Source organism: Scomber japonicus, chromosome 2 (genome assembly GCF_027409825.1).
Source record: "Scomber japonicus isolate fScoJap1 chromosome 2, fScoJap1.pri, whole genome shotgun sequence".
Lineage (NCBI taxonomy): Eukaryota > Metazoa > Chordata > Actinopteri > Scombriformes > Scombridae > Scomber > Scomber japonicus.
The window spans coordinates 13719981-13734851 of record NC_070579.1 but is presented as its reverse complement, the minus strand read 5'-3'; the positions used below and the strand labels follow the sequence as shown (position 1 = coordinate 13734851).

Genomic DNA, 14871 nt, shown 5'->3' with positions numbered 1-14871 from the left:
AGCTCCATGGCTGTTGCCGCCCCCCGCCCTGTTCCCTTGGGAGGTGACGTTCAAAGGCTCTGCTCAGCTCGATGGATGACCAGCTGAGTGATGGAGATGGACACAATCAAAGGACACACTCCCTTCTTTGTGACTAGATGAAGGGACAGCTACCTTCCTCCAACAGTGAGGGGACGTACTCTGAAACATTTTGATGTTCCTCAGGGTGAATTGAAACTCCTCAAAGAAAATTAGTTCTTTGGAAATCGTTTTGAAAGAGAGAAAACACAGCGTAAGACACTCAGAGCACAGAGCTCATATGCTGACAGCTTATCCCTGTGATGCTTGTTATGAGTTGTCCATCCTCAACCAATGAGCCAGAGAGGTGCAGCAGCGAGGGCAGCGGCTGCACCACTTCCTCTATCACCACCTCTGACCCGTCCTCTATGTCTGGACACACTCACTCCAACCTACCTTCCCTCAGTGACACCCCGAAAACCAAGCATGAAGCACCCCCTCCTCCTCCGCTGCCACCTCCGCCTCCCGGGGCCCCCCCGCCTCTGCCACAGACCATGTCCAACAGCCACAACGGGAGGAAGAAGCGCCGCGTACGCAGCTTCTTCTGGAAGCCGATCCCGGAGGAGAAGGTCCGCGGGAAGCCCAACATCTGGACGATGGCGGTGCGGCAGCAGCAGTACCAGATCGACGTGCGCTCTGTGGAGGAGCTGTTCGGGCAGCAGGAGGAGGCAGTGACAGGCGTACGTGGGGGGACGCCGGCCACTGGAACCTCAGCCCGTGTTGCCCGGTCCCGGTCCTTCAAAGAGAGCAGCAAAGATGAGGTGAGTGACCGTTCTTGGACCAAAAACTGTAAAAACTGAGAAGAAAACTGAAATCTGGCACACTGTTGGTCGTGATCAATCAAGATTCAGGCCTGAATCTTAACTGATGAACTGTTAAAGTGAGAACAGATGATGGGCAGTGGGCAGGATTTCTGTTTTTTCTTCTGAAGGTTCAGACAAACTAGTGGTGAGAGTGGTGAGAAGCAGACAGAGCTAAACACAGAGTTGTAAATTATATCACTTCTCATCAAATACTTTTAAATCATTAACCTCTGTTGCAGTTCCTGCTCTGAGTGCAGCCAAGTAACATCACTCCTTCTCTGCATCTTGGATTATTTTGCCATGCAGATATAAAACAAGAACATTACCAATCTACATTTTATGTATTAGAGGTCAGTGCCACCACATGTATCAAACTGGCTGGACATTTCAGAGCCTTGTAATTCAAACTCTGAGCAAAGCACAATGAGAACATTTTAATATTCTGCTGCTCTTATTACAAAGTTCAGTTTCAGTTTCATGTCACTTACAGTACATCCACCTCTCTTGACTTTGCGTGTGCAAGACATGGCGGTTACCTCAAGTCCCAAACACACCACTGATGGGATTAGAAAGTCCCAGATTCATAACCATAACTCTACACGTCTCCTTCTGTATTAAGATATCCCTACAGGGACGAGTTAGATAACGGTGCTAAGTTACAGCTTTTCTTTGAGTGTAGAAAAATGATTTGTGTTCATAATCAGCACAAAAGCGGGCCTGCGTCACTCTGGACTCTTGGAAAGTATGTAACATGTTAAGTGTAAAATAAAACCTGCGTGAGTCGTAGGGAGATGTCACAGATAACTCCCCTCTGTGTCCCCTCAATGAGCTGAGTGCAGCTGGACAAACTTCAGAGTGTGAACAGCTTACAGGGAACAGTTGTTACTGAACACTCCTTTGGGAGTTTCAGATAAAGCCACTATCAGTGCATGTCTCTAATGCTAGCTATTAGCTTGTCTAGTATCATATATCATTAGTGATCGATTAGTCAATTCAGCTGAGCTAATGGAAGGAAACTTTAAATGGTTTGTTTACTTTTCCGCCTCAGCCTCACATGGATTCTCTATCTTTAGTTCAACCCACAGATGTATCTAAATGCTGTTTTAATAGCTTCAATTAAGCTTTGTGAGGGAGCCTTTTTAAAAATGTACACACCTGTTAAAGGAAGACAGTACAAGCCATTGTTAATGGAGAAGGCGTGAAACACACTTGTGGCCCGGTGGAATTTCAGTGTCCCATAGGGTGAGTATGGGTGTAAGTAACACAAGTAGCAACTACCAGGAGTAGTTGGCAGTAGGGAGGGGTACATGTGTGTATTTCTGTTTCATAATTAGTTTAAAGTCTGTTTCTAACAAAAACATGTTTGTTGTTTTCCAGATCAGCATCCTTGACTCCAAGAGGGGGATGAATGTGGGCATTTTCCTCAAGCAGTTTAAAAAGTAAGTCCTCTCCCTGCTTCATCGCCTGAGGGAAGAGCAGCTTGTATAAAGCCCAAGGGGAGCATGAACACGGTGACAAACTAAAGGATCATGATGGATAGCGCTGTTGAACATGTTCCATTGTGTTCATTCATTATGTTTCTCTCCTTGATATGTAACTCCTCTGATTATGTAACATGTGATATTTCTGTGGGAGAAATGTAATGAAACCCAGGATGGCCATAACTAAGACATACAGATTTACAGACGGAAGGGGGGAAGGAGAACAGTGAATTTATCTACAATGTGGCATGGGCTTCAGTGCCATTGAAGTACTGAGAAAAGAAAGATATTTACACGCATGTAGTAAGATTACTTATCACATTAATTTCTCTGTTGCTCTTGAATACTTGTAAAAACATTAATTGATCCAAAGTTAACTTGAGACTAAGATAAGATTGAATTATATTAAAAATGTATAATAAAAAAAGCCTTTTTTATCCTACTTCAAATCCCACAAGCCTACAAGATTATACAGCCATGCTAGCAGCTTTGTACTTTCGCACAGTGTTACTTTGAGCTAAAGGCTAACATTAGCATGCTAATATGCTGTTTAGCAGGTAAAATGTTTACCACGTTCAACATATTAGTTTAGCTGGTTAGCATGTGAACATTTGCCAAGAAACACAACACAAAGTAAACCTGAGGCTGATGGGAATGTCACTAGTTTTGTAGGTATTAAGCTTCATCACATGGGAACCATTAAAGTGTAGATTTTGGCAGCAATCCATCTAGTGGATGTTAAGATATTTCACTGGATAAAGGAAACTTTGACCTGTTTATGGTGCTAGAGGAATGTTCAGACAAATCCATCCAACAGTCAACTTGCTGGGGGCGCTAGAGAAAAAGTCATGGGATTCAAAATTATTGGGATATGTCAATGTCTACACAAAGTTTCGTGGCAGTCCGTCCAGTAGTTGTTGAGATATTTCAGTCTGGACCAAACCGACAGACCGACATTGCCATCACCAGATTCATATTCCGCTATCATGGAGACATTATTAGTTTCAGTTTGTGTTTGAGGGTTGAAGTGAGGAAACATCCATTATAAACCTTTATTAACATGAGAGATTAGGGTCAAAATCTGTGTCAGTTATTTTAATAGGCTTTTTTAGTTCTCCATTGTTTATAATTAATTGGATCAGGAAATCTCGAGGTGTGTTGACCGGTCTCAACGTTGTGCTACGTTGTTAACTAGTCTGGAGCAGAATACCGAAAGTGTGTCAGGTGTCTGTTTGCATGACGGTGTATTTGCATGGCTCCCCACTATATTTTAATGACATTTGACTGTCCTGGGAGCCATTCTGCTTCAGTCTGACTGACTGCCAATGTTTATTCTTGTTTTAGCCTTTTAATTTTACAACTATGTGTTTATTTTATACCCTCCATATACAGTATTCAGACTCCTTCACTTTTGCATAACTTATTGTGTTTAAATGGATACACTTGCCACCAATCTACACTCAACAACACACAATAACAAAGTGAAAACATGAAACATGCATAAAACCCTTTTGTAGTAAAAGGTCACCAAAAGTAAAAAATAATATACACTAATAGATTATGAAAGTATGGAATATTACGGAATATTGTTTTCAATTTTCAGTTTACTGTATATTGAACCCTGTTTCAACAACATCCTCAATGATTGTCAATGTATAAAAAAACGTTAAAAATTCATATAATATAATATAAACTGTATTCATTCAGCACTTTTCAAAACTAGTAACTACTTGTCACTGTTGAACCAGGATAAAAAAAAAACATTTGAGGTCTGCAGTGAGGCAAATGAAATTAGACAATTAAAATTAATACATAATCAGATACGCAACTCTGTGGTACCCAAAAGTACTGCTGCTATGTTACTGTCGCCATGACCATGACCAGAGCGCCTCACAATATATTTGAATCCAATGCAGCAACACCATCTCAACAAACGTGCTTTATAAAAGTGGCATTTATTGCGGCGCTGACGTATCAGGTTACATTATATTGTAAAGTGTGCTTACTGGAAACTCTCCATGAAGGATATCTAATAGTCTTTTATATAGCAGTGATGTAATTACAGTAGATGTTGTGCTGCAGCGCCACAGAGCTGGGTGATGTCATGAATGAATTTCACAACAGTAACCAGACATGACTCATGTAGAGTCACATGTACAGTCGAGGGTACAAAAATGCATCCAAGCACAGTTTTGAGTCTTTCAGTCAGTTTACACATTGATATTTAATCGTGAAAGCTGAACACAGCAGCAAATTTTAAAAATATTTTGATCCTCTTGAAATGTATTTTATCTAATTTTATAACGGATTCAATTGTTTAATTGTTTAATCCATTATTCTTATTTGGAAGACCATAAAGACCATGTCAACTTTATTTCTAAGGAAGAGTTGGATTCAGTGCCTTTGTAATCATTGAGGTAGCATTTACAGTGAGCACCTGTGCTCTTTATCAACCTTAATTGAAATGAGATGTTTGGTTTCCAGGTCCAATCGCTCCATTGTGGAAGATATACGACAAGGAGAAGGAAAGGTTTATGGAGCAGAGCTGCTCAAAGACCTGCTGAAGCTCCTTCCTGACATAGAGGAGGTCTGTGTTTATGCATGTCTGTGTGGTTTTTAACAAATTATGAATAGCATGAAGTTTTTATTTAAGACCAGAACTGAAGATAAAAGACAGTGTGTGTGGATTGTAGACAGGTAGATCCTGCTGAGCTTCTTCCTTTTCTATTTTCTCCACAGATAAAGAAGCTGCAGGCATTTAAAGGAGACCCAGTCAAGCTGACACTCGTTGATTCCTTTATGTACCTCTTGATCCAGGTGCCACGGTAGGTTGATTTCAATGGTCGTGTGAGTTGTTTATTTAGTCAAACAGAAAGAGTTTCCTGGCTCCATTGCTTGACAGTCAATGAAAGAAGAGCTGGATTACATCGTTCAGACGTTTATACATTTCTAAGCATAGATTTGCATGTTGTGGAGACTTTCCATCTAACTGTTTTCCTGATTTATGCTTGTTCTTATAAAAGTTTTGCAAGAATATTCATTTAAATGTAAAGTTTTCCAGTGTGATCCAAGATTGACTTTAACTCTGCAGTCTCTTCCAAAAGTTTAGATAATCAATTTTGTAGTAAAAGTAAAAGTTTTTTTGTTTGTTTAAATAATCAATTATTCTGCCAATTACCTATATTTATTTTTACTAATTGATCAAATGTTGTTGTCGTTTATATGTCGAAAAATAGTGAAAAATTCACAGTGACGCCTTCGTATGTCTTGTTTTGTCCAATGAACAATAAAAAAACACAAAGATAATTAATTTACTAATATGTATGACAAAGTAACGTATTAAATCATCCTGTTTGAGGAGCTCAAACCAGCTACAGTTCATCTTTAAAAAATCATTGGATCGATTATTTGATCAATTGAATAAACAATTGATTGAGTAATCCCAGCTCTAAAAAAATTGCTACCAGCAAGTCTCAGATATTGTTTACAGTTCTGTTAAAAGTCTGTTATCACATTTTCTGGATCATGTTTCTTATCTTTTTTTTTTTACACATTTTCTTTACAGCACTGTAAAACACTGGGTGATATCACATTACAGTAGTATTCATGTAATGGAGTTAAATGAGTATTGAGTATCTGGTGCCATCAGCTCTCATGGCCACTCAAGTTATAGATGCTGTATGTGCAGTTATGTCACACTAACTGTAATATAAGATGTAAAAGAAAAACTAAATATCCCTCCGGTTTCCTCATACATCATCCTGACCATTTGAAAATAATATTCATGCCTCACTACAGACCCTTCAGTATATCTTCACTACAGATCGCAGATTTAATCCTTCTCTGTTTTGCACTCTGACAGCTTCGAGGTTCGGATTGAGGCCATGGTCCTGCAAGAAGAGTTCTTCCCTTCCTGTGCATTGATGAGCCGTGATATCGATGTCGTCCGCGTCGCCACTAAAGGTAAAGCCGCGTTCTTTACATGGTCTCAGACAGGTGACCCAGATATTTGAGCTGTGAGCAGCGGTGTGAAAAAAGTTGGAATGTGTCATCTGAGATACAGCGGTGTGGAAAGATGAGACTGTGCCATCTTGTTCCTGTTTATAAATATTGTTATTTAGATTTTTTACATGTAAATTACAAATTTTATGAATCATAAAATGAAATCGAAATCATTGCAAAAATTTCCACCATACCAATATAAAGTTTCCATGCATTTGTAGTGGTAAAAAAAGTATCAAACCCCATGTATACCAACCCTGAATTTTCCCCTTAATTAGAACATTAAGGCATTGTAAGGTATGGTCCCTTTTTAAGGGGGCTTTACCCCTTAAAAAAACCCTAAAACTGTGCAAATAATCAATTAAAGATATCTTAATTTATTTCAATGCTTTAATTCATCTGTCAGTTACTCCCTGTAAAAGAAACATTAATAAATACCTTAATTCCATCATTATTAAGGGGTAAATTAATTAAATTAAAGGTAAAAAGGGGGATGCAGTTTCATAGTAGAACAAGACAAAGAGTCTACAGTCATAATAACAGCCCTGCCAGGCTGCATTAGGCACAGTGGTGCTTTGAGCTAAATGCTTATGTCTGCATGCTCATAACACTAATGTATGCATGATGATTTGTTGTGTTCACCATCTTAGTATTGTGTGTTAGCTGATACTGATGGGAATGTATTTGGTCTTATAATGTTTAACATATAATATTTTCATGGCAATTGATTCAAGACACATTGCTCTCCCTATAGTCACCCTGCTATAATGGCTAAAACTGCCATGTGCCACTATTTTTTGACATGTGCTCTCTGTGCAGCTACATCCCCAAACATATTCTAGGGATTAAACTGACCAAGACCTTGTGAGCAATATTAAATAGTGATTTCAGTGCATCTTTTGAGCCTCTGTGTCATTTTAGCTGAGTCACACCTACTTGCCTCTCTGTGCTGTATTGGATTTTTCTTAAAACCCTCCTCTACAGTACTATGACCTTTTCACTGCATTGCAGGGCTATCAGTTTAAACACTGCTTGGGACAAATTAAATACAACTTTTATGACACCATTTAATTAAAAATCTCTGCAGTACGCTTATTTACATTTACCATTAGCAGTAATATGCCGATGGACAAAATGCAGAAAGAAATGTAATTTATTGTAGGTACCAGTTAGTGTGGGACAGAGGCATTGTTAGTGCTGAAAGTTGTCCTGTGTGATGGTGGTAAATGAAAGTGGAATAAGTGTGTAATGGGATGCTGTGATCTGCTCTGAATTCACTAATTGAGTTTGTATTGATCCCATCATATAGAGCTGATGGGCTGCGAAGAGCTCCACGCCATTCTGCATTTGGTGCTGCAGGCTGGAAATATCATGAATGCTGTAAGTCTGCAAGTCATGTTCATTTTGTACATTACATAGACAATAAACAAATCGTTTTTCTGATTGTTAACCAGTCTCATGAAAAAGCAAAAAGCCAATAAAGTTTCAGTCCCTCTCTGTACTGTCTTACTTCCTTTCTTTATGTCATACTCATTCATCTTTAAAAGTGAGTGAAAAATATAGTAGAAAACTTAGAAAGGCTAACAGTTTCCTTAAATGGCTGGACACTCAGAGAAGAGTAAATATGCATCATTGTGCATTTGTCAGGGATTATTTTCAGCTGCTAATTAAAACACATTTGGTACCCCAGTGACTATTTACAACAGCAGCAGCAGTATGTGAAGCTTCAGTGGCTGAGCTGAGTTCATGGTGATAAAGGAACATGTCAGCCAGAGAATATGCCTATTTGCCTTTTTGCCGAGAGTTAGATGAGAAAATTGATACCACTCTCATATCTGTCCATTATATATGGAGCCAGGAGATGGTTAGCCTAGATTTGCATAAAGACTGGAAGCAGGAAGAAGTAGCGTGGTATAGTAAATGGAAAAAATCAGCATATCAGCACGTCTAAAGCTCACTAATTATTATATATTTTGTTTTTATCGTAGAATTACTGGTAGACCTTGGCTAGCAGTTTCCTCTAGCTTCCAGTCTTTATGCTAAGCTAAGCTAATTACCCGCTGCTTGATACTTCATACAGACATGAGTGATATTGATCTCCTCAACTATTTATCAGCAAGAAAGCAAATAAGTACATTTCCAAAAGTTGGCAGCACAGATAAATTTAGTTCAGATCAAGTTGGTTTAAGTCTTTTAATGGGATTTGTTGCCGGCTTCATCCTTTAACGTCTCTGTGCTGTGAAATCGTTCATTTGTTCCTCTGTGGTTCTTCAGGGAGGCTACGCAGGCAACGCTGTGGGCTTCAAGCTGTCATCCCTCCTCTCATTGGCTGACACTAAGGCCAACAAACCTGGGATGAACCTCCTGCACTTTGTCGCCATGGTGAGTGACGGCTCCAGTTATACAACATCACGGACACAATTAAAACCTGTAGTAGCTTACGTAATTCAATACAGCGCTGCATCGTAATTACCATGGCATCAAATCAATACTCCTGTGACAACCGAATGTTAACAACCTCAAGGCCTTCATTTTTGTGTTGTTTTAAATCAGTGTTAGGCAAATGGCAGCCCGTGGTCCAAATCTGGCCCTCCAGCAAAAACATTTGGCACCCGAAGAGCTGAACTTTTCACTTACATAGTTTACAGCAAAACTTCTGTTTCTCACAAATTAACCATCAATACATCTACTATAATGCTGTGTAGTGCAACACAGAGGAAACATTTTAATTTATGAGTTGTTTTTGCCAAATTTGTATTAATATGCTCTCATTCTGTTATTCCTTGACTAATGTGTGTGTGGGGGCGCTGTTGGATACAGTCCTAAAAGAAATCCATCAATTAATAAAAAGAAGGGTTAGGGTTTAACAATTAGGAACAATTTAACAACAATGAAAAAGTGACGAGTGGTTGAAGCTAATTAATTAACCCTGCATTAGATTGTGAAATGGTTTTATATTATAATAAATATAAGGTTTTCCTTTGGTTTTGAAGCCATTAATATGTATATTAGACAATGTGTTTCAACTAGATGAAGACTCTGCAGATCATTCAATTCAAATATCTTTTCTGTCTTGATTTGTGCAGTTAAGAAATGCAAAATTTCAAATTTTTAAAATTAAATTCAAATAAAATGCTGTAAAAGGTAGTTATTTGTAAGTCACAAAGAATTAGTTTTATATAAATCTTTCACAGCAATGATGTCACAGTAAACGGCGTCCAAACACCACGATTACAAGAAGGCATGTGGACAGCAGATGGTGACAGGAAACAGAAAAGAGCCAAGTGTGGCTGACCAAGCACTTACATAACCAAACAAAGACGCAGCAGTGATGCCTCTTTTATCCTGTACAATAACAAACATGTTGTGATGTGTCTCCTCAAATAGGAAGCAAAGAAAAAAGATGAGAAGCTGCTCAAGTTTCCAGATAAGCTTCATGATGTCCAGAGTGCAGCCAGGTAAACGGATGGATTGTATCCTGTGTTATAATATAATATAATGTTGTTATAGTTAATACTTTCTAGTAAGTTTGACATCTGATAAGTCATGATAAATAATAATAATGATAATGATAATGTTGTCTATTGGAAGACTGCATTAATTCTAAAGTCATGCTTGCATACAGACTCCAAACCACAATTTTATTTAAAGTTGCTATAATTGATATGTGTTAAAGAGCCAGAAAGTCAAATTAAGCTAAAAGGAGAGTCAATATTGGACACAAACAAACAGGATTTCAAATTAATGCTTATGTTGCTCAGTGTCTGTTGGATGTGTAAATAGGTAAATATTTGCTAATATATTTGCCATATAAACTCTTGGAGGTGGTAAAGTGTCAATGTTGTGTTTAGTTTGTTGCACTGAAAAAAAATCAATCAAGGCAGATTTACATACACAGCATTTTAGTCCCAGTCCCGTCTTAAAGGACACGTTCACAATTTTTCAAATGTGTCTTAAAACAACATCTGAAGTGGATATCTGTCTTTTTGCATCAAATTCCCTCTTTGTGTTTTCCTGTTGAGCTGTGGTGGAAGTATGGTAACAAAAAGAGTGACTTTGCCACTAAAAAGACTGTAACATTGAAAGATATCTACTTGATTCGACTAATTAGAAAGACTGAAACTTCAAATTAGCTTCAGATAAACTATATATTTTTGGACACAAGGAGGGCTGTGGATTTTGTCCCACATCACTTACATTGTAGCCAGTTTGACCCGGGAGGTAATTATGGTAAAAAAACAAAAAAAAAACTTCAGTTTTAATTTGGGTACCTGTTTTTTTAAGACATCCTTTATTTAAGCAATGACAAATTAGACCTCTTTAAGATGAGCTGATTGAGACTGAGGCGTCCTCTATGCATTTGTGTTTTGCAGTCAGAATATTGTTCGGACCTGTAGTGTTAATGGTTTCATGAGTTATGGCTGCTGATAAACTACACAGGCAGAAATTGATTCCCAAAATGTGTAATTCTTCTTTTTATTTCTGTGTTCTGTAAATGACTAAATGTGCAAACAGCTATTTGATGGCTCAAAACAAAGGTTGTTACATTTTTATTTATTACTCCATTAATAAACAAGTCTAGCCCCATTACTCAAGCTGACATCTAACTTATGCGCAGTACTTTGAGAGTCTTGTTCAGAACGCAGTGTAACGCTGGCGGCTGTCAGGCTCTGTCAGCTTCACAAGGTCATCTCTGTGCAGCACCAAGCCCAGATTACACCTCCCTCCCACAGGATATGTGAACACATTTCTCACAAGGGCTCTGTCGTCACCTTTCCTGCATGACAGTCTGACACTTCACTCAGTAAAATGTTGTCAAATATTGTCACGCTACTGACTTTAAGGAGAATTTTCAGTCAGCTATATCATTATAAAAGAATAGAATAGAATAGAATAATTGTCTATAAGCAAGGATTTCCTGATCTTCATGCTGTAATTCTCTTTTTTTGCAGAGTTTCAGTGGAGAACATCGAGATGGAGTTCTCCTCCTTATATGTTCGGATCAAATCCCTCGAGGAAAAGGTTCAAGGAGACCCGGAGCTATTGCAGCAGCTAGAGCCCTTCCTGCAGGTGAGACGGGAGTAGTTACATAATACATTATATACACAGACACATGTACAGAAAGTTGGATCCAAGCCACTCTATATTTCTGGTGTTGCTGATGTAAGCGCTACAGATAATGACATCCATAAAAGTCTGTGACATTTTATGAATTAAAGATGTGTGCATGTTTGATGGCCTGTCTCAGAGTTCAGCACGGACACTTCAGGACCTGAAGAGACGCAGGCTGGATCTGCGTAAAGAGGGGAACACTCTCATCGATTTCTTTTGTGAAGACAAGGACACCTTCAAGCTGGACGAGTGCTTCCGCATTTTTCAAGACTTCTGCATCAAGTTCAAGAAGGCCGTTAAGGTCAGTGTGCCTCTAAGAATACTTTGGAGCTTTGGACATCGAGAGATTGGTAAAAATAGTATGCAAAGTCTCTTTTCAACTGTTGTTGCTATTGTTGTGTGCACTGTGTGTAATGTGTGATTATTTGCATTTTGCCTGTGCTTACTTCTAAATAAAGTCATTTAGATAATATGCTAAATCATTGGCTTGTTTACAACCTGTCTGATTGTCTGTCTGCTTGTTTTCCTGCGGAGTCGGACTTGACTGTAACATCATGATTCAGATCTTTAGTCTCTAGTTTGACTGGATATTGTGTTTCTATTTGATTGCTTCTCAAAGTTTCTCCTCCTTCGACTTTATCTCAGGACAACATGGACCGCGAGTTGAAGGAGGCAGCGAGGCAGCGTCGACTGAGAGAATTGGAGGAAAAGCGCTTTGCATGGTCCGGTGCAGATCAAAGCGGGGGATTCGGTCGGAGCAGCAGTGAGAACGACGTGGAGATGCTCACTAAGGAAGGCCTACTGGACTTCTTCCAGCAGAGGTCTCAGAGTCCACACAGCCCAGTGGGACGTTCCGCCAGCGCTCGCCGGCACCGTCATACCATGACGTCCATTGCAGACCGCGAACTTCAAGGATACCTGGAGCTATTTGGAGGCACTGGAAATCCCACTGACTATTCCAAGTTTAACAGCCTACCTCGTTCAGGTCGCCCCCTCCAGCGGAAGATGACTCCCTGGATCTTAGACCAGGATGACAACCGTGAGTTGGGGTGTGACAGACAGGTGACGTCTCCAGAAACCGAACCAATTAGCCCACTGGCCCGGTTTTCCTCCTCTAGGCTAAACGCCAATGAGGACCCATACAACAATAATAATAATTACTCATCTTTGTCCGAGGGCAGTGTTCTGCCTCACTCCTTTTATGCCTTTCAGAAGTCCAACCCAACAATTACCAGCCACATGAATTTTAATGTGGAGAAGCATACTTTAGTTCGAGGTCCTCAAGCATTTGAACTACCTAGTCCAAACAATAACAGCAATCATATGCACTTTGTCAACCAGGGGGACGTTGTGGTGACTGATATGGAAAAGGAGAGACTGTCACCTCCCAAGAACCTGGACAATCTTCCAGGAGTTTTAGAACGAGGGCTGGATCTCAAGACAGCATGGCAAGGGAAAACAGATTCTCCAGCACAGACTGGGATTTCTCCTGAAAGAGAGAAAGAAGAAGAGAACAGCACAGTTTCATCAACAACCTGTGGCACTCCTCTCCCATTAGATACCTCTGTATCCAATAAGAAGCCAGTGTTTTATATACTAGACTGCACAGAAACAGACTGCTCTGTTACTCTGGATTACTCTGAAGTTGAAAGCTCATCTCTAACAAAAGAAGGACTTAATTTCAGCACAAGCGACTGCAGCAAAGATCAGGAGAGTCAGCAAGATCCAAGCTCTCTGTCCTCTAATCTGGAGTCTATGTCTCCCAATGACCAGTCAGTTTCAACCAATGAACTCTCAGCGCCAAAATCTGTGGATGCAGCATCCATGACTCCATCGCCTACCTTAGAGGAGTGGGACACAGAGAGCTGTGACACTGCAGAAGGAAAACAAAGCGTGGAGAAAGATACTCAGAGTAGCAGCAAAAATAAAGCAGTGCATGCAAAGAGCAAAACTATCAAGGCCACTAAGAGCAATGGTGGTCGCGGTGTGCGAACACTGACCAACAGTGAGACCCAGGGCATGCGGAAGGTTGTGCCCATTAACAAGCTTGTTAGAACAGGTAACAACAAGAAAGCAGAGAGAACCTCGACACATGAGGGTGGAGAGTCACGGCGGCCTCTGCGTGACCAGAGCACACCAGCCAGAGGACAGAGCGAGAAGACGGCAAGACCTCCTCGACACTCCAGTCTGCCTCCAGGTGACTCCAAAGCTCAGAGGAGCTTCACAGGCAGCATTTCCAGATGGGCACGTGATTCTATGCCAAGGAAAGGCTCCATCCACAAGCTGAGCACCAAACCTCTGAGGAACATCCCAAAGCCTCCACCCGAGGAGAAGATGTGCCGCTCCACTATGAGAGCCCTGGCACAGGCACAGGCACAGGCTCAAGCTCAAGCTCAAGCTCAAGCTCAAACTCAAGCTCAAGCCCAGTGTGCAGCTTCCTCTGAGAACGGCAGCACACACACACTATGCCCCAAGAGCAACTCCGGTCTTCCCAGCTTTGCCCGCAACACCGTAGCTTCGACTTCCAGGACCAAGAAAGAGCTGGCCATCCCCTCAGTCCCCTCAGTCCCCTCCGTCCCCTCCACCCCGTCTCGCAGCTCCTCAGCCATGGGTCGACAAAGCTCCTTGAAGCAGAACAGGTTATCATCCACAGTCCACGGCAGTGAGGAGCGGCCTCAAGGGACAAATTTGCGACGAGTGCAAAGCGTGAAGGCGGCCAGTCGCAGTGCATACCGCAGCGAGACTCCCCCTCCACCTACAACACGTGAAGATATTCGTAAGACCAATAGCTTTTCTGAAAAGTCAGTCCAGTCTCGAGACTCGGGTACATCCAGAAACTTGAAGCCAACCTGGAAATAAAACTGAAAGCAAAGGAAACTGACTGTAAAAAAAGAGACTTTTCCACAATGTTTGATTAATATTTGCTTCTCACCATATACAGACTTCAACTCATCATGCAAAAGACAGGAATCTGAAAAAAAAGTAAGGTTTCTCACCTTGTAAGATTCCTTCAGTAGCTGACATCAGGGTTATGAATTGCAAAGAGCAAGATGCAATGAACTCCACGTGTTTTTGTTGTATTCGTACAAAGACTGTTTTCACAGGTTTCTTTGTTTTGAGAGGGGAGACATTGACTAAACTGACAAACGGCAAATTGGTGTTTTTTCACAGGAGCCTTTTTGCCTGCTTAGCTGCGTATGTACTGTATGTGCTGTTGTCTGTGATGATGTTGATGTACAGTAAGTAAACACTACTGACTATATAATGCTGCTAATTAGCTCTGACAATTTGAGACTGAGTTACAGTGTCTTTTTTTCATTCAGGGTTACAAGATTTGTTGTACCTTACCTTGCTGCTGTTACAGTGTCCTCTCGTTGTGTTGCATCCTCCTGTAGAGCACCGTTCTGTTTACTTTT

The 14871-nt window shown here is 40.5% G+C and overlaps 1 protein-coding gene across 1 annotated transcript; it reads left to right on the top strand.

The window, feature by feature from the left end:
• The first annotated feature begins 329 nt into the window (after window positions 1-329).
• On the top strand, window positions 330-14314 carry fhdc1 (FH2 domain containing 1). Its single transcript, XM_053339567.1, has 12 exons — window positions 330-818; window positions 2238-2299; window positions 4826-4928; window positions 5081-5166; window positions 6204-6304; window positions 7653-7723; window positions 8618-8725; window positions 9731-9801; window positions 11296-11413; window positions 11592-11756; window positions 12101-13834; window positions 13883-14314. Exons 1-12 carry the CDS (start codon window positions 330-332, stop codon window positions 14312-14314), a joined length of 3540 nt encoding a protein of 1179 aa, XP_053195542.1.
• The last annotated feature ends 557 nt before the right edge of the window (window positions 14315-14871 follow it).